At 37.4% G+C, this 22516-nt stretch overlaps 1 protein-coding gene across 1 annotated transcript in view; it reads left to right on the top strand.

Annotated features, from left to right (window-relative positions):
* The window catches only part of LOC127421158 (carboxyl-terminal PDZ ligand of neuronal nitric oxide synthase protein-like), a 69686-nt gene that overhangs the window by 33475 nt on the left and 13695 nt on the right, over positions 1–22516 (top strand). Inside the window, exons 3-7 of the mRNA XM_051663969.1 lie at positions 8861–8953; positions 9802–9860; positions 15960–16068; positions 16539–16692; positions 17131–17276. Of these exons, the coding sequence (XP_051519929.1) occupies positions 8861–8953; positions 9802–9860; positions 15960–16068; positions 16539–16692; positions 17131–17276 (561 nt within the window). The remainder of the gene's footprint in view (positions 1–8860; positions 8954–9801; positions 9861–15959; positions 16069–16538; positions 16693–17130; positions 17277–22516) is intronic.

Below are 22516 nucleotides of genomic sequence, written 5' to 3'. Positions count from 1 at the left end.
ATAAAAACAAGTTTGTGTAAACTTCTTGATGTCGTGAACTAGATGTGTACCTGCAATACTATCTTGCAGTTCTGCGCTTTTGAATGTGCAGCAAGTATCATCCTGAAGCACTCTGGTTACATTGAAGCGCATCATTCTGCGTTTAGGAATCATGCACGTAAGCGGTTTCGTGCCATTCTTTATTGGAGTGTTTCTTATTCCTTACTTTTCTTACATTGATAATTTTGTGCAATAAGATCTATCCATCCATCCATCTTCTATGGCCGCTTGTCTTATGTAGAGACGCGAGTAGTGCAGGAGCCTATCCCAGCTGTCTCAGGCTGAAGGCAGGGAAACACCCTGGACAGGTGGCCAGTCCATCCCAGGGCTGTGCAATAAGATGTTATAGTTATTTAGCCTATTTATTTGTTGAATATCCATTAGTGTGCCATTCCGTTTCATGCATGGTTGAGCATTTAGCCTTTCAAAGTACTATGCTTTGTTGACCGTGAGCCTATACAGACACATTGGCCACATGCGCACTACAGGCCAAAGTATAATTTGGTTTTCTGTGTACTGGCACGTCTGATGCAAATGTATTTGCAGCAGGCGCTTGCAGTTCACTGTACTAAAAGAGGATCACAAAGCAGTCGTTGTGCACATGAGATAAATGTGCCCGTATGGGCTCGCATTCAGAAGAGTATACTCTGAAAGGCTGAGTGCTCGACCATGTCTGAGATGGAATGGCACACAGAAAAACAAAGTATAAACAAAGTAACTGCTCTGTGATAATCTTTTTGCAAGTATATTGCAGTCGCATGCATTGCACACATTCAAAGATGCAGACTGTCCATGTGTTTAGAAAAACTTGCCTGCACTCACAGTCCGCGCTTACTGTGGCAATGACAAAATTTGCGTATGTGCACACACGCTGTGTGCGGGACTCACAGGTATGCAGAAAATCAAAGTATACTTTTGCCTTTACCTTATTCACAGGCTCAATAAGGTTAAGATTAGGGGTGGGGTTTGGGCCTCATCCTCCTGCCAGGAACAATTCAGTGCTCCATCCTGCAATGGGCATTTTGAAACTTCATGGATTTGACTATGGTACCGATGCCAACAGCAGTTTTACAAATCCAGCCAGAGAGAATGGGATAAAGAGTATGGAGATGAGAGGTGGTGGTGGTGGGAGGGTTAGTTGATGTGTGTGTGTGTGAGTGAGTGTGTGTTTGTGACTGCTTGGTGGGTGGGTGTGGGTGTGTGTGTGTGTGTGTGTGTGTGTGTGGGGGGGGGGTTGATATGGGGTGATAGAGAGAATGAAAGGCTTTATTGTTGTGCGGTGGCCCAGGGACAGATGCAACGTGATGGCCTAAATGCACTAGCATCGGTGAGCTTGGTATCTCTACCTCCAAACCAAACTACTGTTACAGGTTTTACAAGATTCACATTTAAATTACATTAGTAATTCTTGAATTTCAATTTAAATAACATATTGGAACATCTGTAGAATGATTCCTGACAAACAGCAATTATCATTCTCAGGGCAACGACTTCCAGTTTTATTCAAAGGAACACATGCTTTTTCCTCCCCTTGAATGTTTTATCTTCGAGAGATAAATAAATATACATGAATAGAAGCCTACAAAGGTTTGTATCTTTGTGTGTTTTCATTTCTGTTAATAAATGAATACAATCCTGTGTAACTGTTCTGTTCCATTGCATTCAGTCAGCACACACAGCAGGGTTTCTCCCTCTCTTGCTCCTTTTCTTCTTCTCTCATACTCTCTTTCACTTCTCTGGAGTATTTCTGTCAGAGTGTTAACCTGTTACGCAAGACCAGTACCCCCATATCACCATGGCAACCCCCCAACTCTGCTGAAACACGTATCGTGTTCACACCAAACACTTTTGGCCAAACTCCACCTACACAAACTTTCACCTTCGCTCACTGGCATGCCCATGCACAAACACACACACACATACAACCTATGTAAACTCCATTATGTGTTTTTTTGTTTTTGTGATTGGGAAAAGTGCCTCAGGGCTTGAGAAAGAGATGGTTGTTCTACTTCAGGGAAACTCAAGGAGCTGATCCTGTCACTTCTCCTCTTCTTGTCTTTCACTCTATTGCCTGATCTGCACTCCCTTTCCCATTTACTCTCATTTCTACTTTATCTCAAGCCATTTGTCTGGGCTGAGACCTTTATATGTGTATGTGTGTGTGTGTGTGTGTGTGTGTGTGTGTAAAAGAGTGGCCAAGAGAGAATGCATTTGATCAGGTGAATCTTTATTGTGCAATTGGATGTAATATAGAGTTAATAATTGAAGATGGCTTTAGAAGTGTTTGTGTGTATGTTTGTATACTTGTGTAGAGCTCATCAGCTCAGGCCAACATTTCAGGTTTGTACTGGCCCTGTCCACAAAATTATACATTTTATTTTTGCTACATATTTTTATATATCAGAAAGAAATATATTTATATAGTTCATTAAATGTTACAAGTTACAGCAAATAGTTTTTTTTATTTGTATTTGCAATAGTTGCTGGAAATTATACAGCTATAATGTAATACATTTTAATGTAAGCTATAATGTAACTCTGTATGTGTTTAGATAACTATTATTGACAAAAAAATTATGGCTGAAATGACACAGAATGAAACTGAATGAGGTCTCTTTGCTCATGCCTGCATGCTTTGGAGAGAGCGCATACCTTAAGTCATTGTTGTATTTGCATGTGTAATTATTTCTTATGTACAATTATTATGTTTCTTTTTTTTTTTTTTTTTTTTTTTTTTTTTTTTTGGAGAGGCTTTTGGATACTTGGAGACATTTTTGGACACTATGATAAATTATTTTTGTAATGCTATAACTTTTGATTGCTTTGTCGTATCAACACAAAAATGTACTCGGTTACAGACGACATGATTGGGAATAAAACAAAGTAATTTTTGTGTGTGACATATTCACTGATGGCCGATTATTTGCCTTTGTGATAAATCTTTTCCTTCAACGATGTTCTGCCAGTGTCATTCTGCAGTGTGACTGCTGCCATGACGGCCAGATCAGATAAAACACCCTGTCAATAGTGTCAATCGGGATGATTGGGACCAAAGTCTTGGCTACGATGTGTATATTACAGTTGCAAATTTTGCCATGGCTTTTATCCAAGATCTCACCTGGATCATATCTTACCAATCTGACAAGTAACAATCGTAAAAGAGCATAAAAATCATACAGTGTCCAGTGCACCCTGTTTAGGACACAGTGACAATGCAGCACTGGTCCGAAAGAGCAAGTGACTGTTTTGTCATCTGAGGTTCAAAAGCAGATATGAAGAAATACATATAATGGTCAAATAAAACTGGTATAATCAATATTTGTAAGATTTCATAGGAGCTTGATATAACAAAGATCTGCCCTTAATCTTTAAAGCCATAATCCTTAATATTTAATCCTCAACTCAAATTAAGCATGAATGCACATATGACATGGACATTGTTGTTGGCATTGTTGTTCAAACATAAGCGCATATATGCACACACTCTTGCATGTGTCTTTCATGGGACAGATGGTGCCCTCATACTGGCCTTGTTTTCTGAGTTGTCCTGTGTGAACACACGCCCTTAAAGACCACACACCCAAACACTGTACTCCATTAAACAGAGGGAACTAAGCCATTTTTGTAAACATACCCTTGTACACTCAAACAAGCAACTGTGCACACACCTGTTACTGTTCTGTTTATATGTTCATGCAGTCTGGTTTATTCACTGGTGGGGCTATAATAAAGTGACAATTTATTATTAGGCCTAAACTAGTGGTGGGCCGATAAAGATTTTTTAAACACATACAAGCACACACATCCATGCACATCAGTAAGTGACAGGGATATTCAAATTCAGCAATCTTTCTCTTATTTTCTTTTAAACTCACATGATACACACTCTTGCACACATGTACTCGTCTCTAATGGCCTAGGTTGTTGTTGCTAGTGACATGGGTACCCTTGGGAGTTCCTGTCAGCACACAACTCATGTCATTTACTCAGTCAAGCACATGCCCTTATCAACCTCTTCATCAAGTCTGGGTGGTGTGCGCATGCATGCTGTAGCTACAGTATATAGTTATTAAATTTGTTTCGTTTACATGGTTTGCACTGTATGACAAAGATGTGTGAGTGTGCATATGTATGTGTATGTGGATGTGGATGTGTGCAATGCATATATAAAGGATGTCTTGTTAACATCAGCTTGATGGAGAAAACTGCTTTATGCTTCATGCAACATATGTTTTTGTTTTCTTGCTCATTCTCTCTCTCTTTTAAAAATGTTAAATGCACTCCACGTTTCAAGCATAGACAGACACACGCTGTTTCTAAACTCCAAATGAAATATCAAAGCATTTTGGAGCTCCAGCAAATAGCCCAGTAAAGGTTATTAAATCCTGCCCATGGGTGGTGCAAGATAAACTGATTGGCCCACGTTCCACTCCCAGCAGGTCACTGTGGTGACTCCACTTCCAAGAAATGAGTTTGGAAGTCCATTCAGTGTTCTCTCTTTCCCTCCCTCTCCATCGCTCTCTCTCACTCACTTCCTCTAGTACACACACTGTCAAAATGACACACATTCTCCACTGGTCTGAAGTCAAGCGGAAATCCCAATCAAGTAGACGAGCTTTAGGCACTAACTCACTCTCTGCATCACAAGGTCAAGGTCATTCCCAGTGGTAACATATAATGGAAGTAATTATCGCATCCCTAGGGCCAAAGGTGAAATTCCACAAAGAGAAGGAATACAGAAGGAAATGTTAACATTACAGTTAAAGCTTTTTCATTGTGTTGTGAAAAAAAAAAAGAAATGGCATAAATCCAGACGTTTTACATGTTTTTATTAAGTGGCCGAACTCTGTAATGTCTTATATTGGAGCATCTGGGGCATACATGTTCTTTGTTTGTTGCTCTATTTCTTTTAAATGGATACATAACCCAAAAATGAAAATTCTGAAAGAATGTGAAAGTGGAGATTTATAATAAAAGCAGGACTTAAATATTGATGTGTGTCTCACCCACACCTAACATATCGCTTCTAAAGACATTGTAGATTGAACCACTGGAGTCTTATGGACTACTTTTATGCTGCCTTCATGTGATTTTTGGAGCTTCAAAGTTCTGGCCATCAGTCACTTGCATTGTATGGACCTAGAGAGCTAAAATATTCTTCTAAAAATCTTTGTTTGTGTTCAGCAGAAGAAAGAAAATCTGGGATGGTATGAGGGTGAGAAAATGATGAGAGAATTCTCATTTTTGGGTGTACTATCCCTTTAAGCATTACTAAGGGTAATTGTGTGGAAGAATTGTGAACTAGAATGCACTTTAGACTGAAGACTTTCTTGAAATGCTTGTCTGAAAGTATTCAAGTGTTTCATGGTTTGTGATCAACTATCTGTAGTTGCAGCACTGCTGGGTATTTGGATATAGCCATTAAATCTGTCTGCACTTTATATTCCAGAGAGTTATTGTCAGTTATTTTCTGCTTGGATTTTTAAAAAGTGTTTTGGTCAAATGGCTAAAATTGATGTGGTCATGAATTGAGGCCATGATTTGTTCAGATTCACACAGACTTGTTTGTTAATACTTGATAAGTGAAAGCAACTGACAGCTCTGTGACATATATTATTTTAGTATCTTCTAAAAGTTATTCCTTAATTTCATCTATTTCAATGAACTAGACACAAAATGGAATATAAACTTGATATAAACCGGTTAGTATGTTGTATGGACACACAGACACACACACACGCACACACACACACACACACACACACACACACACACACACACACCTATTCATCCTTAAATGCAGCCTCGCCTCAAAATAAACAAAGAATAAAAAAAGCCAAATTATTTAGTCCATTAGATCCATTTGATTTATGCAAACAAGAATAGTTTAATATTTAATCGTAATCTTAATCTTATTTGACTTTTGCATAAAAGCTATCATTATCAATAAGTGAATGAAGTTTATGGACTATTGGCTGAACAAGTGCATCTGAGGATTTTCTTAAAAATATAATTTGTAGTTTTATTTTCAAGTTTTGGCATCTTAAATCACTCAGGTTGCAAATCAAGAGGTATTGAGAGATCTGTAAGGGGGGGGGTCAACTTTTAAACCACTATGCAGATGCTTCTTAATGAAATGGAAATTAGAAATAAAAGCAAGACTATAGCAGATGGCTGGATTCAGTTCTTAATCCTGAATGGAATTTAAAGTTTAACCCTTTCTTTATTGTTTTGTTTTTTGGAATACCAACTGCAACTCTTTTTTTTTTTTCTTCACTAAAATGTTTATGTGCACAGAACACTAGCCATAGCAAATCTTAAATAATTGAATGCACTTTGCACAAGAGCAATGAAAGATTAAAATTTCATTCTTGAACAAATTTACAGACTCCTGAAAGGAATGTTGACACAAAAAAATAATTAAAAAAATAGACGTTTTTGTTCAATTTTGACATCTTGGCTTTTTGACAAGTTTTGTGCATTGGAGCATTTTTAAGTGAGTTCATGGGTAAAACTTTAAAGTAGTAGCACAGAGTGTTCAGTCATAAATGCAGTAATGTGTGCATACTTAAAGAGATACTAGTACATGTCCTTAAGGCATTAAGCCAAGAATTGGCACACCCTCCTAGCTGTTAGACTGGTAGAGGCATTTGAGTAAGTTTTGTCTTGTGTTTCTAATTCATCTAAAGATCCTAAAGTATTGCCAACAGCTTACATCATTTCCTAAAATCCAACTCTTCAAGCCTACATGGCAGACTCTCCATCTGCAAGGTTTTGAAACACATGGCCAGTCAGGTAAGCTTCATCCACTTTAAGGAGACTCCACACCCTGAATTTATGTATATCAGTACAGACAACAATAATGATGTGCTTGGATACTCTTTAGCATTCATAACATGCAGTGTTACTTGTATTCTAGACCTTGAGCTTTATTAAGGGCAAACAGGCTTCAGAAATGCATACTACCATACTACTCATAGTAGTTCTGCACTATGCAGCATTCGTGTATTCATGTAAGACCTGGATGGTAGTATGAAAAAATTTGCAGTAAACAACATTTAACACACTCCCCAGAATACCGTGTGCCACAATACAATACTCTTAACTATGACTGTTTCCACTTTGAATGAATTGAAGGTCTTGTCAGCTGTGATTTTTAACATCTTAAGGGCTGCCAAAACACACTTTTACACCTAAAAATTCAAGATGATAACTGGAAACTACTTGCTGAATTAAACATGCAATGTTGAGGTCATATGGCAACAGTTGTAGCATACTGCTATTTGAAATGTTCAATGATAATTTCATATTGCGTACTGTTTTACATTCTGCTGTTTTTATTTTTTTTAATTGTAAACGTAAATAGTAAAATAGTAAAGTTAAAAAATACTGTGAATTAACTTGAGATATGCGTTTTCATTCACTCTCTCTCACACATATACAGTAAACATACAGGCAGGGTACATTAATATTTACTGTGGCCTTTGGATGCTGGCATCCACTGCTAATTATACAGAAGGTCACATCATGCTGTTTCAAGACATGACAGGTTAAAGTGTTATCCAATGACTGAACAGAAGACAAAGCCAAGTGAAAGTGAAGAGAAAGCAGGTGAAAGCAAGATACTAACATGTACACTATAGTTTATGAGAAACATATAGTATAATGTGATATTCCTCATGTCTTTCTCATTTGTACTAGTATGGTATGAAATAGAAGATGTATTTTGTAATTACTCAAGAGTGATATGAGTAAGTAAAAATTCCTTGAAGCAGAGGTTCATTGATCATTTGTTTTTGGGCAGCAACAGACAGTGGCCATATTCTGTATTCGCTACCACCAGCCATGTATTGTCCCTCAACTCCACCTCCATTCCTTGTGCTTTTGTTTTGTTTAGTCTTGAGCTGTCCTTGGTCCTAAATGGTTGCATGCATACTAAGCAATGTGTATCTCTGGTTAGAAGGTATTCATTTCATTGGATTGTTCTGTTATTAAAGGGATCATTTATCAAAAATGAAAATTCTATTATCATTTACTCACCATCATTTGTTCCAAACCACTAAGACATTCTTCCATGGAGTACAGAAGGAGATGTTAGACAGAATGGTAGTCTCAGTCACCATTTCTTTTCATTGCATCTTTTTTCCATACAATAAAAGTGAAGTGCGACTGGGGGCTAACATTATGCCTAACATTTCCTTTCGACTTCCATGGAAAAAAGATGAAGGTGAGTAAATAGTGTGAGATTTTTCATTTTTAGGTAAACTATCCCTTGAATGTTGTGGAGAATCATTAAGTCACTATGCAGTGTAAAAGGTTTCTATAAATGGTTATATATAGATTCCATATATAAGCCCAAATCTCCAATAATCTGTTGGAAACAGGGTGTTTCAACCCTACAAACAGTACTTTTTGGGCAGTTTCAGCGCAATATGAGCGCCTATAGACAGCAGTTAATTTCTGGGCTGCCAAAAGAACCCGGAAGTGGTGGGGCGGAGCATTTGTTTGTAAACAGTAACTTCATCTATATACAAGGTAGACAAGATCGATTACAATTCATTACTATCCTAGCTCAATATGCAGAGATAACTGTAAGTAAGCCATGCGTAGGTTGAATCCCCTGAAAACTGTAAATACTGTGGCACTATAAAAACATTGCTCTCGTTTTTTGGGCATCTCAACCAGCCTGACAGCAATATTGCATAATATTACACATTTCATCTTTAAGTTGGGTTAGGCAAGTGTGTTTTTGGCCCTGTAAACGGTCTTGTAAAAAGTCTTTCCATGCATTTCAATGACTCCATGCATTTCCTTCATGCAGTATGAGTTCAAGGTAAAGAGTGTCAAGAAGAAGAAAGTGAGCATAGTGATCTCAGTGGATGGAGTCAGAGTGTTGCTGCGCAAGAAACCCAAGGTATGTGAGATGCCATCAACCCTACACCTCTGACATGAAACACTTACTTTATGTGAATTTCATTAGTCTTTATGAATGTTTCAGTCCTAACTAGTTTGAAGTTTATACTTTTCTCTTGGTGCACAATAACAGCAGTTTCACATATCCTCCATGAGCGGGGCATGAGCAGCGGGTTTTCGTTTCGGCACCCATATTAACAGATGACACCCATCACATTGCAAGCTTGAGTTGTGAGGTGAAGCATACCAGAAGCTTCCCAGATGCAGCAGTGAGCGGATAGTTTTGGCACTGAGCCTATTTTTGCCGGGCGGCTCACTCTGAACTCGGTTCTTGGTGCAGTAGAAAACTAAAATAATCAGGAGATTTTGGAAAAGACATAAAAACAAATAAACAATATATAAACCGAACCAACTATATACTACAATTTATAGATCTGCATATTGACCAACCTTTTTGGAAATTTCAGTCTTTCCCAATTCAAGTAGATAGAAGCTGTACTTTTATGTCACTGGTTTACAAAGAAAACAGCTGCCCAACCTGCCCGAGAGCGTTCCAAAGATGACTGCTGAGTAGACTGACTTGCCTTGAAAGAGACTTTGATATATTACCAATTACAACCAAGTACGCTGATAAACTAGTGCACGTGACTGCCGGCCATTGCTGTAGGAACCTAGAAAAGAGACGCAGCCAATGTGAAAGCCCAAACACGACGCGTTGCTCACGCCTTGTTCACGCCTCGTTCACGCCCCGCTCATGGAGTATGTGTGAATCCGGCATAAGAATCTGGAAGCATTTAACTTTTTTTGAACTTTATTTAACTCTGACCTTTGCTCTCTTTTGACCTCTAGAGGAAAGAGTGGACGTGGGATGAGAGTAAGATGATGGTTATGCTCGACCCCATATACAGGTGAGACAAAGCTGTCACTTTCTACTTGTTCATGTAACACACAGCCATAACTCCCATGCTGCAAAGACCAGCATCAATTTAATTTCCATGCTGGTCCAGCATGGTTTATTCTGGTTAATACTGATTTGGTGCTGGTATAGCTAGTGGACCAACATAGCCAGCAAAACTTAGTTGGTGAAACTAGTCAACCAACATGGTCTTTCTGATAAAGATGGTTGACCAAGGAAGTCTTGCTGGTAGTTAAGAAACCTGGTGGCATCCAATGGACACTGGCATCCCATGGTGAGAACCGGCATCCAAAATACGACATATACTGGTACAACAAATCCTGTACTATCATGAGTGTTTCAACTGTGTTACTGGGTTAAATGACCAGAAATCTCCATTGATGAAGTACATTGTATGAGGGGCAAAATGCCCTAAGTAAAAAAAACTTGCAAATATTCCTAAATAAATTTCAAAAACATATAATGTCTTTCAACATAATGTATTGATTAGGGCTGTCAATTTAATACATTAATTCAGTACGATTAATTATATTAAAAATAGTGTGTTGAAAAAAATTTACACAATTAATTATGACTCCAGACCATAACAAGGAATGTTCACCTTTATGTTTTTACAAGTCTTAATCAGCAGAGGGCAGTAAGCGCAATACCACATTAACTGGCGATGTGCAGCTGTAAAGAGAACAAACCACACTTACTGAAAACAGACAGCACAAGGTGAGGACGCATTCTTGCGTTTGAAAACAGCTGGATGGACTGCAACTCAGAATGTTGGGTTTTCGAGATGCATTTTTCTAAATTTCAAACTACGTGCACTTGATGACGCAACACAACCAAAGCAAGGCACTCCAAAAGCACCAGATGTGTACAGTACATAGACTTATGTACTGTGTACAGTACAAAACCCTTATAATAAGTCCCTGTACTAAATGGCACCCTACTTCCTTGTGGTCCTTCTCCGAGGACAAACTTTGGTGACGTAAGCGAGTGCAGACTGATTGGGCGTTAGTCAGCAAGTCCATGAGGGTGTACGCGTTATAAAAGTGAGCATTTGGGACAAACTTCAAGACTTCAATCAGGTGAAGCATTTTTATTCATAATTTTTTTTTTTTTTTTTTTTTTTTACAAATTATTTTCATAAAAAGTCATGACATTGATAGGGTAAAGGAACACACTTTAAATTCACTGTTGAATATTTGTTTTTATTAAATAATTCCAAGTAACACACTGACAAATAGCATCACAAGATTTTATCATGAAACTTTGAAATGCAAAGCGCTTTTTTTTTTTATATTTAGAAAACAAACAAACATGACTCTGACAACTGGATAGTTGGACAGGTGCTTATAACTGTCAAATGTATAGAAAGGAAACATATGTGTCACAGATCGAAAAATCATAATATTTATGTACACACTTCTTCAGATACTGTATATACACCGATGACCCAAAACATTATGACCACTCAAAGGTGAAGTGAATTACGTTGATCATTTCCTAACAAGGCCACATGTCAAGGTCTGGGTAGATTAGATTGTTAAACGAACAATCAGTTCTTGTAGCCAATGTGTTGAATGCAGGAGAAATGGGCAGGAGTGAAGACCCGAGCGACTTTGAACAGGTGCCAAATTGTTATGGCCTGATGAATGGGTCAGAGCATCAAGGCATGGGGTGCTCCTGTCAGCAGTGGTGAGTACATACCAACAGTGGTTCGAGAAGGGACAAACCACAAACCAGCGACAGGGTGTTGGCCGTCCAAGGCTTATCGATGTGGGAGGGTAATGAAGGCCATCCCATCTGGACTGAACCGACAGAAGGTCTACTGTGGCACAAGTCACAGAAACTTTTAATGATGGTTACGGGAGGAATGTGTCACAGCACACAGTGCATCACACCTTGCTGCATATGGGGCTGCGTAGCCGGAGACCGGTCAGAGTGCCCATGATGACCCTTGTCCACCGTCGAAAATGCCTACAATGGGCACGCAAGCGTTGGAACTGGACCTTGGAGCAGTGGAAAAGGTTGCCGGGTCTGATGAGTCCCTTTTTCTTTTACATGAAGTACGTGTGCGCCGTTACCTGGGGAAGGGATGGCACCAGGATGCACTGTGGGAAAATGACAAGTCAGTGGAGGGAGTGTGATGCTCTGGGCAATGTTTTACTGGGAAAACTTGGGTCCGGCCATTCATGTGGATGTCAATTTGACATGTGCCATCTACCCTGCAGACCAGGTACACCCCTTCATGGCAATGGTATTCCCAATGGCAGTGGTCTCTTTCAGCAGGATAATGCGCCTTGCCACACTGCACACATTGTTCAGGAATGGTTTAAAGAACATGATGAAAAGTTCAAGGTGTTGCTGTGGCCTCCAAATTCCCCAGATCTCAATCCGATTGACCATCTGTGGGATGTGCTGGACCAGCAAGTCAGATCCACAACGGCTCCACCTCGCAACCTTACTTGAAGGATCTGTTGCTAATGTCTCGGTGCCAGATACCACAGGACACCTTTAGGGGTCTTGTAGAGTCCATGCCTCGGTGGGTCGGCGCTGATTTGGCGGCACACAAAGGACCAACAGCATATTAGGCAGGTGGTCATAATGTTTTGGCTCATCAGTGTTTATCGCCAGTAGGCAGAATGTTGCTATTTAAAGACTTTTAGAGACTCACAATAATACTAAAAAACTCTTTGAAACAATGATAGCAAAAGTTTAGTTTTTAGTTTAATTTACTTTTATGAATGCAAAACTTCCCCTAATAAACTATTCAACTGTAATGTGAAATTGAATATGAAACTGAAAATTAGAGGTCGACCGATAATGGGTTTAGCAGATACTGATAACTAAGGTGGGAAAACAGGCCAATAGCCGATTAATCAGTCGATATTTTTTAAAATTTGAAATGAAAAATTTCACTCAAGTTAGTGCTGAACTTTAGTAAGTATCACTTTCAATGACGATACTTTAATACATTTCTCCCACACTGGTATCTTCTTCAAAGCCTTTGCCATTTGAAATTAAAGAAAATATTAATTAAAATATTACAGGTCAAATGTGTTTGTTGTTCAGCAGTAACATAAAACACTGCCTTTCAAAGCCAAATAGCGACTGTATGCTTCATTACTACTAACAATATTTATTTATTTTTATTGTCATATGACATCTATGAATGATGTACAATAAAGGGAGAGAGAAAAAGGGGTAGTAATCAAATTAATTCAAGTCTTGTCTTTTTAAATGTAATTTTAGAATGTCATCGTATATTATGTATATCCATGTGCACAAAGAACACATTGTACAGTATATAATATAAATATCAGTGTGCACATGGCTGGACGGATTAATTGTGAATTACAAATTACATGACAAAAAATGCAATCAGTAATGTAATCTCTTTTGGGGTAATCTAATTTGATTACTTCTGGATTACTTTCAAGCTAATTCTATTTTATTATATGTGACATGCATTTGAATAGGATAATCATTTTAACATAAAAGTAATAAAGAATGGAATAAATTTTCTTTGTACCAACAAAAAGAGCCTCTCAAAAAGAGCTCCTTATGACATTTTTAAAAAGTGCATAAACATTACATGAATGAAATAAACATTAAATATAACAGCAGTGACAGTACATGTCAAGAGTTTATAATTCAAAACACTGACACATCAAGTTCATTTTAATTGCATAAAACATAGCAGCATTACAAACATTAATGACCATAAAATGAATAGAAACTATCATAAAATTAACAAAAATTAATGACCATAAAATCAACAGCAACGACGTTGCCAAAGCTTTCATCTAAAAACACTTAAACACTTTTAACCCTTACTGCTTAATGATTGTCCATTGGCTATTCCAAAGCTAAGGTGCAAGTTATCATTTGAACAGCAAGAATATTCTAAAAGAGCAGAATATTTTCAATGGCATAGTTCCACCGAGTCACACAATGAACAGTTGTGTCAAGCTTTATGTCAAGTTTCATGCAGTAGATTGATGGGCTTTGTTCCATATTGCTGCACATTTTGCAGTTTAACTATTGTGTACCCTATGGGCAGGACCCTTAGAGATGGCATCCACTAGATCCTTTGAAACAATTAAGTTCAATATGTGTGAGCTGCTCACCATTAGTGAGGTAGTAAGAAATAATATATTTAAAAAAGAAAAAACATATCTAATTCATTTTAAGTGCATAAAACATTACAAGAACAAACAGTAATGAACCTGAAATCAACAGCAATGACATTGCTATGTCAAAGCTAGCAGCTCAAAACTGGCACATTCATTTTTAACCCTTACTACTTAGTAATAGTCCATCACCTATTCCTTAGCTGAGGAGCATATCTTACTGTTGGAACGTAAAAGGAGCACATGCTCAAAATGTTCATCTGTGAGACTATTGCGCTTCGGTGTAAGAATATGATGACATTGATATGAAAATGATCAATAAATGATTAACAATTTACTGCTGTTGCCTTGTTAATATGTAATCTATAAAAATGTAGTTGTAGTCAGATTACGAGTATTTAAAAATGTAATTTAATCAAATTACAAGTACTTGATTTTTGTAATCTGATTATGTAATCCATATTAATTGTAATCTGTTACTACCCAGCACTGAATGTGCACTCTCATGAATTTCAAATTTATATTTCAGATATATATATATATATATATATATATATATATATATATATATATATATATATATATATATATTTTTTTTTTTTTACCATGATTTAGGTTTCTTTTGTATATATCTACATCATAAAATTAGGAAGCTTGGACAGAAGTTTATTTTGTCAGAATGGAGAAAACTTTGAGAAACTTTTTAGTAAAAAAACAAAACTATAAAACTGAAAACTATAAAACTGTTCCTGCGCATACATGTACTGTGCTCGTGCTTGTTTTTTTGACTCGGGCAGCATTTTCGCATAAGGTTGACATTAACATAAAATGAAGATTTACTACTGATAATTAACTTAGAAAACTTGTTCGCAACAAATCGCTCTGCACGCTAATGTTTATAACCAGACAGGAACAAATTGGACGTCCCTCAACCCTGGAAAAACAACGGATCTGCACGAATTCACAAGTGACTTTTTTTTATTATTCAAAACGTCGAATTAAGAGGAAAGTAATCAGTTTCCATCCTTGACTTGTATCATTGTTTTAACCGTTCAAACAGCTGATGTTAGCTCTAATGTTATCCTCTCTTCACCTTGTTGGCAATGCAGTTCTCCAGTGCAGCGATTGTTATAAACAAATTAATTGTCAAACCACCTTTGGTTGTCTTAAATGACTGATGAATGATCGTCTCGTCCGCCATGATTTTTCCTCCGGCACAAAACTCCAGTCCACTGTGATTGGTCAAAAGTAAATGTAGCATGGACTTTTTTGGTAGTAGACAGCTATGGAGCTCGCACCAACTCGGGCTTAGCCGAAGTGCGCATCAAGGGCGCAAAGCAGGGACTCGTGAGCACCCTTCTGAGTACTTAAATACCAAATGGGACACCATACGGTCTTGTGGAATTTGCAGACATTTGGAAATGAAGGCCACAAGACCACACGTCCAGATCAAGTGTTCCATTTGGGACAGGGCCTACCTCAGACAGATTGAAGAGTTAATTTGCAAAATGGATTGCACTGGACTGTAGGCCATTGTTAGGCTTATGTTCAGTTATATGAAAATAAACAATTTACTGTGTTCTAAAGCCACTTTTTGTATTGCCTAATTAATGCTTTACCCATCTGCCACAAAAATATAATGCATTTTAATTTTCTGAATTATTATATTTACAGTTACTTTAAATATAATATAATTATTTTATAATTTATTTAATTATTTTTATTTGGGTGCCTTTCTCTGCAAATATTGATATTTCTTATTACAGTAATTGTGATTAATTTGATTAATTAATCAGCACATCATGTAATTAATTTTATTAAAAAAATTAATCGATTGACAGCCCTTATATTAATGTTTAGACTGTTTTTCAATACACATATCTTACATTTTTGGATTCAGAGGACTTATTTTCTTCTGTCTTTTGCTTTTATTCCTCTTCTCTTTTGCCTTTGTTTCTTCTCAGGATCTTCTATGTATCTCATGATTCTCAGGATCTGAAGATTTTCAGCTACATTGCTCGTGATGGATCGAGCAACTTGTTCAGATGCAATGTGTTCAAGTCCAAAAAGAAGGTAGAGTAGTTTCCTCTCCGCTCTCTGTCTCTCCAGACCATTGATTAATATCATGTGACCCTTGAGCAAGTGATGACTTTTGTAGAGGGCCTTAACCTTCATACTATTCACCCATTTGTCTCAGTTGGCTCTCCTCTTCTGTTTTCACTCTGCTCTTTGTTCACGTTTACAATTTAGATACAAAGCCCCTATATTGATAATAACTTCAACCCAATGTGAAAAATAATGCAAACTACAACAAAATTATACCATTTGATAAGGTCAAGAAAAAAAAAAAAAAACTTGACAAATCTTTCCTGCTATAATATGTCCAAAATATTTTGTATAACAAGTAAATGTACAGTATAATTCATAAGTAAGCTTTATTACATTGTAATAAAATGTGTTACTTGAAATTATTTGTATAAAATGATTCTACGTGTGTTTAAAAGTCTGTATTTGTATAGTTCAGTCTCTCTTCCCTCTCTCAGAGTCAGGCCATGCGGATAGTGCGAACGGTGGGTCAGGCATTTGAGGTGTGCCATAAGCTGAGTCTGCAGTATGCTGAGCAGATTGTAGATGAGCAGCCAGACGGCCCTGCAGACGGACAGAGTGATCAGTCTGGAGAAGAGCCCAGTGCTGAAGGTGAGACTGTGCTGTCACAGCAGAGCACTAATGCATGTCATCTCACACTATATCAAATATATGACTCTGTCAGTACAGAAGTCCTATCATGTCTCAAATGTGATGTTAAAAGTGCAGATAATCAAGAGTAATCATTGACACGCGTGTTTTATTTAGTTATGGGAAGCCAAGCAGTCCAAAACTAACAGTAATTGACTTGGATTAGATTTGTTTTCTTTTTGCATTCAAAAAAATAATTTGTAAATTAGAGAATGTGACTGTTTAAAAGAGGGATTGTGCATAGAAGGAAACAAGGGAATAGGGGTTATGTAGCACATTGATTAACAAGAAAAAATTAATATGGCACATCATGTCTAAGAGGTTGCCGACCTCTGGTATAACAGTTTTTTTTTAATTGTGCATCACATTTTTTTGGCAAAATGCGGCTGTTGTTTACAGGTCGGCAGCCGATAGGAATGGAACATGGAATGGATAATGTAACAGGAATGGAGTCACATTCAGCAAAGCTCAGTGAGCAAGCTATGGATGACATTCTTCAAAGCCTGTCAGAGCTCAACATGGTGAAACCTGGACAAACACTCCAGGTGAGATTGATTGCTGAATTTGCTTCTTTTTTTAAAAGAGGCTCTTGCATCATTTCTCCCCACAGATGTCTACTGAGTCTGCTGAAGCCCCTGTCACATTCTCTTTCTTCCCTTTTTTTACCCCTTTATCTCCTCCCTTTTCCTCCTTCTCGGTAATCTGTGATGCTGTTGTAATGCCTCAGGCCCGCACACTATTTTCACTCTAATAGTTTTCAAAATCCTTGCCTGACTTCAACCACTTAACTTAACGTGTAACTTGTCTGAAGTGAAGCTAGCATCACATAGTCCCAGTGAGACAGGAATTTGTTGTGCTAGAGTGAAATTAGCTAGCACAGCACAGATGTCATCTTTTGTTCTTCTTTTTTTCACAACTAAAACCCCACTCATTCAGTAAGCCTCAGCTGAGAGAGCAGTTTCACATAATGATGCCTACTGAATGTGAAGTGATTGAAGGAAATCATGTTGTTAGGTAAAAAGAGAAGATAAAATAATGAATGCCCCTTTTTATCTCTTTGATAGCTAGATGTCAGGCCCCAGGCACCCTTTTAAACGGAAGGTCGAGCCAGGTACCGGAAGTATTTTTCCAGTGTATTTTCTACATAAGGATTTCTTCAATATAGAGTTGTAAGCCATGAAACAAAGCAACAAGCACTGAGATTTAATCACATCTGTAAACATGAAGCGAAAAAGACAAAGGTAGAAAAATGTGTACTTAACATCTTGTATGGGGGAATAAACTACACATTTTTGTAATTTCCATCATTGTCTCAGATGAATCTCATTAGAATCTCATTACTGAAATAATAATTTAAAAAAATGTTTGTTTAAATCAGCATTCGGTAAAAGCAGTACAACAATGATGTTCTGCAGTACTACCATGATGTATAAATATTTATTTATTTATTTTTTGCATTAAGGTAATGAGAATTAGGATGGGGATGTGCTTAATTGTCAGTAAGATAATGCCGGTGCAAAAAATCTTCACCCATAAATGAAAGTTAAAATAATTTACTCAATCTCATGCCATCCCAGATGTGTATGACTTTCTGTCTTCTGCTGAACACAAATAAAGATTTTTAGAAGAATATATCAGCTCTGTAGGTCCATACAATGCAAGAGAATGGTGGCCAGACCGTTCAAGCTCCAAAAATATCATAAAGGCCAAATAAAAGTAATCCATATGACTCCAGTGGTTCAATCTATGTCTTCAAAAGCTATATGATAGGTATGGGTGAGAAACAGATCAATATTTAAGTCCTTTTTTACTATAAATCTTCATATTCACTTTCAAGTTCTTTCACATTGTGAAAATAAAAGTAGAGATTTATAGTTAAAAAGGATTTAAATATTGATCTGTTTCTCACCCAAAAAGATTTCCTAGCTTCTAAAGACATATTAAAACACTGAAGTCTCATGGATTTTTGGAGCTTTAAAGTTCAGGCCACCATTCACTTGCATTGTGAGGACCTAAAGAGCTGAGATATTCTTCTAAAAATCTTTGCTTGTGTTCAGCAGAAGAACAAAAGTCATACACATCTGGGATGGCATGAAAGAGAGTAAATGATGAGAGAATTTTCATTTTTTGGGTGAACTATCCCTTTAATGGTCCTTAAATTAGGCTTGCATTCTTTTGATTTTGGGGTGAAGTATGACCTGGACATGCCCTTGACAGGTTTTATGAGATTCATTCAATCGAAAGACCACTGCTCTGCAGCTCTGAGACCTCAGAGTGATTAGATGTGCAAAAAGCACTTGAGTTTTCTCAAGAGTGCTCCTGTTTAGACACAGGTCGAGCCTTTTAAACCCGAACACCTGGCCATTAATGAGTTTCAGGGTCATTTGGCTGCGTGTCTGTGTTCAGAATCTGTTGTAAGAGAGAGCCACAAGGATAATGAAATCAGGTCAAACTCAAAAATGTTTGATGTTTGATATTTATCAGTTTTTCATTACAAATAATTCCCAGTGCAAATTGGCTGCACTGCCTGAAAGCAGAAACAATGCATTCATTTATTTAACATTTACATGTATTAATGTAGCAGCAATGCATTAATAATGCATTCATGTTTTCCTTGTCTTGCACACATCAAAGATCCAGTGGTTTTTCATTAGCCTTGTAGCAGACATTCATCACAAATGGCTCTACTGCTGGATAAATGAGGACAGAATGGGAGCATCCCTTGTTGCAGCTTCCTGTTTTTCCTAATTTGTTTTTATGTAGTAGCCTAACTGATAACTTTTTGTCATCCTACTAAAAGCTGAAAAGTGTCATTTCTGCGCCACTAGTGTCACCAAACAGAATTGCAAAAAAATAATGCTTGATTTCTAACATGTTCCCAGTCCTCCCCTGGTACACTCCAAATAACAGATAGACAAAAAGATAGTCCCAAACTTACCCCACTGTGTGAGCCAATGTGGCTTTATCAGGCTGATCGGGATGCTCAGACAAATAGAGCAATGTTTTGAAAGTGCCATAGAGCCACAGTTTTTACACTTTTCTGGGAAATCAACCTTCAAATGGTGTACTTATAGTTGTCTCTGCATGTTAAGGTGGGATAGGAGAAAGTACTGTATTAGATTATTAGATTATAAGAATTAATACACTTGTGCATCAAGTGAGGCACTGCAATCTATTCCAGTTTGCAGCATGGATATAATGGACATTAACAGACAGAGAGTGTTATTATTTTTATGAGCAGTTTCATTTTTGTAATTTCCCTGCCTTGGCAGACATGTCCTACTACATCATCCTCTGTCTCTCCTCCCTCGGGTTTTTACGCATTCAAATTTAAACTTCTAGCTCTTTCTAGTGGTTTACATGAGTTATTGCACAGAAAGTGTTCTTGTGTTCTCATATACAGTATATATATATACGTATATATATACAGGTGCATCTCAAAAAATTAAAATATCGTGGAAAAGTTAATTTTTTCCCGTAATTTAATTCAAAAAGTGGAACTTTCATATATTCTAGATTCATTACACATAAAGTGAAATATTTCAAGCCTTTTTTTGTTTTAATCTTGATGATTACAGCTCATGGAAATAAAAAATCCAGTATCTCAAAATATTAGAATAAAGAATTTATAATACAGAAATGTCGACCTTCTGAAAAGTATGTTAATTTATGCACTCAATACTTGGTCGGGGCTCCTTTTGCACGAATTACTGCATCAATGCGGCGTGGCATGGAGGCAATCAGCCTGTGGCACTGCTGAGGTGTTATGGAAGCCCAGGTTGCTTTGATAGCGGCCTTCAGCTCGTCTGTATTGTTGGGTCTGGTGTCTCTCATTTTCCTCTTGACAATACCCCATAGATTCTCTATGGGGTTCAGGTCAGGCGAGTTGGCTGGCCAATCAAGCACGGTAATACCATGGTCAGCAAAACAGTTACTAGTAGTTTTGGCACTGTGGGCAGGTGCCAAGTCCTGCTGGAAAAGGAAATCAGCATCTCCATAAAGCTTGTCAGCAGATGGAAGCATGAAGTGCTCTAAAGTCTCCTGGTAGATGGCTGCATTGACTCTCGACTTGAGAAAACACAGTGGACCAATACCAGCAGATGACATGGCACCCCAAATCATCACTGACTGTGGAAACTTCACACTAGACATCAAGCAACTTGGATTCTGTGCCTCTCCACTCTTCCTCCAGACTCTGGGACCTTGATTTCCAAATTAAATGCAAAATTTACTTTCATCTGAAAAGAGGACTTTGGACCACTGAGCAATAATTGTTTGCAGTAATTTGTGCAAAAGGAGCCCCGACCAAGTATTGAGTGCATAAATTAACATACTTTTCAGAAGGTCGACATTTCTGTATTATAAATTCTTTATTCTAATATTTTGAGATACTGGATTTTTGATTTCCATGAGCTGTAAGCCGTAATCATCAAGATTAAAACAAAAAAAGGCTTGAAATATTTCACTTTATGTGTAATGAACTTTTTGAATTAAATTATGGAAAAATATAGGTATATAGAATGAGTAGAACTTATACACACTTAACAAATTTCTTTGCTTTACATTATTTAAGAATTTTTCTTTTGTTATATAAATATCCATGGTAACACCACAGTACTTTAAAATGTTTTCTTCTCTTCTCGTCTGACCTCATCATCCTCTTTATTGAACTGACACTTTCTATAGTACTTTTAATTAAAAAATTTTAGGATCTTACAGCAATAATGTTGTGGAATCATGGTATGGTATCAAGATAGTTATCCCATGGTTCTGAATGGTTGCCATGGTTGCCTACATGTCTAAAAACTGGTAAAACCGTGGTACTTTTTTGAAAGTGATTTGTTTAATAGCTAATATATTTAAACCAAAAGTAAACTGACATTGGCTAAACCAGACAGCTCCTTCAGTTTTTGTCCGTATTCTATGAAAGATGTACTGAATTGAATTTCTATCTACACTGAAAGCGTCACAACCGCTCCCATTATAATTAATAAAGCTGTCTACATTGCAAGTGTGCGACATCAGAAATGTGGTAGCAATAGAGTATATACATAGAGTAGATTTTTCTATCTGACCTTTTACTTGTCTGAGACCACACCACTCCGATGATCCAATATGCTGTTGCGTGGAGAAGGATATAGCTGCAGGCAAAAAGGTGTGGGAGCTCCAAACTGCCAGCAAAGATACACAGATCCCCTAACCTAACCTAACTATTTCCTTAACCCTAACTGTGCGTGGAAGTGATGCCCCCTTTTGGAGTTGGTGCAGCCCCCCTTTCAAGTAACCCCACCCCCATTTGGAGATCTTCAGCCTGCAGCTATACCAACTTGGAGATTTGCAAGGAAATCTCATATTGACATGTTATTTCTATTATTGTGAGATTATTAAGAGATTTACATTTTATTTAATTATTTTATTTTTGTTATTAGGTTTTCCTCCTTTTTATAGGACAACAGGAAGGGCACCTTTAGATTTGGGCACCAAAAGTGCACGTGACTGAGAAAATGTCTTGTGGTTTTCTTATTTTGAGTAATCACATTGTAATTTTAGTCTCACCCATTCATTCTCTGATTTCTCTCCTTCTTGGAGAGGATTTTCTCCAAAAATATAACAAAACCCAGCTGAAAAGGCCAGCTTGAATTTCTAGGATTCACCAAGGAAGTCTTGCTGGTCAGACTAGTTAAGAAGTCTGATGGGAACACCAGCATCTCATGCATCCAAAAAAAAACAACATAATCATGTTCATGTTATGGCAGATGAAAGTGTTGTGTGGTCTGTTCGGCCA

This window comes from Myxocyprinus asiaticus, chromosome 3, assembly GCF_019703515.2.
Source record: "Myxocyprinus asiaticus isolate MX2 ecotype Aquarium Trade chromosome 3, UBuf_Myxa_2, whole genome shotgun sequence".
Taxonomy (NCBI): Eukaryota; Metazoa; Chordata; class Actinopteri; order Cypriniformes; family Catostomidae; genus Myxocyprinus; species Myxocyprinus asiaticus.
The sequence above is the reverse complement of the archived record's forward strand: the minus strand, read 5'-3'. Positions and strand labels throughout refer to the sequence as shown.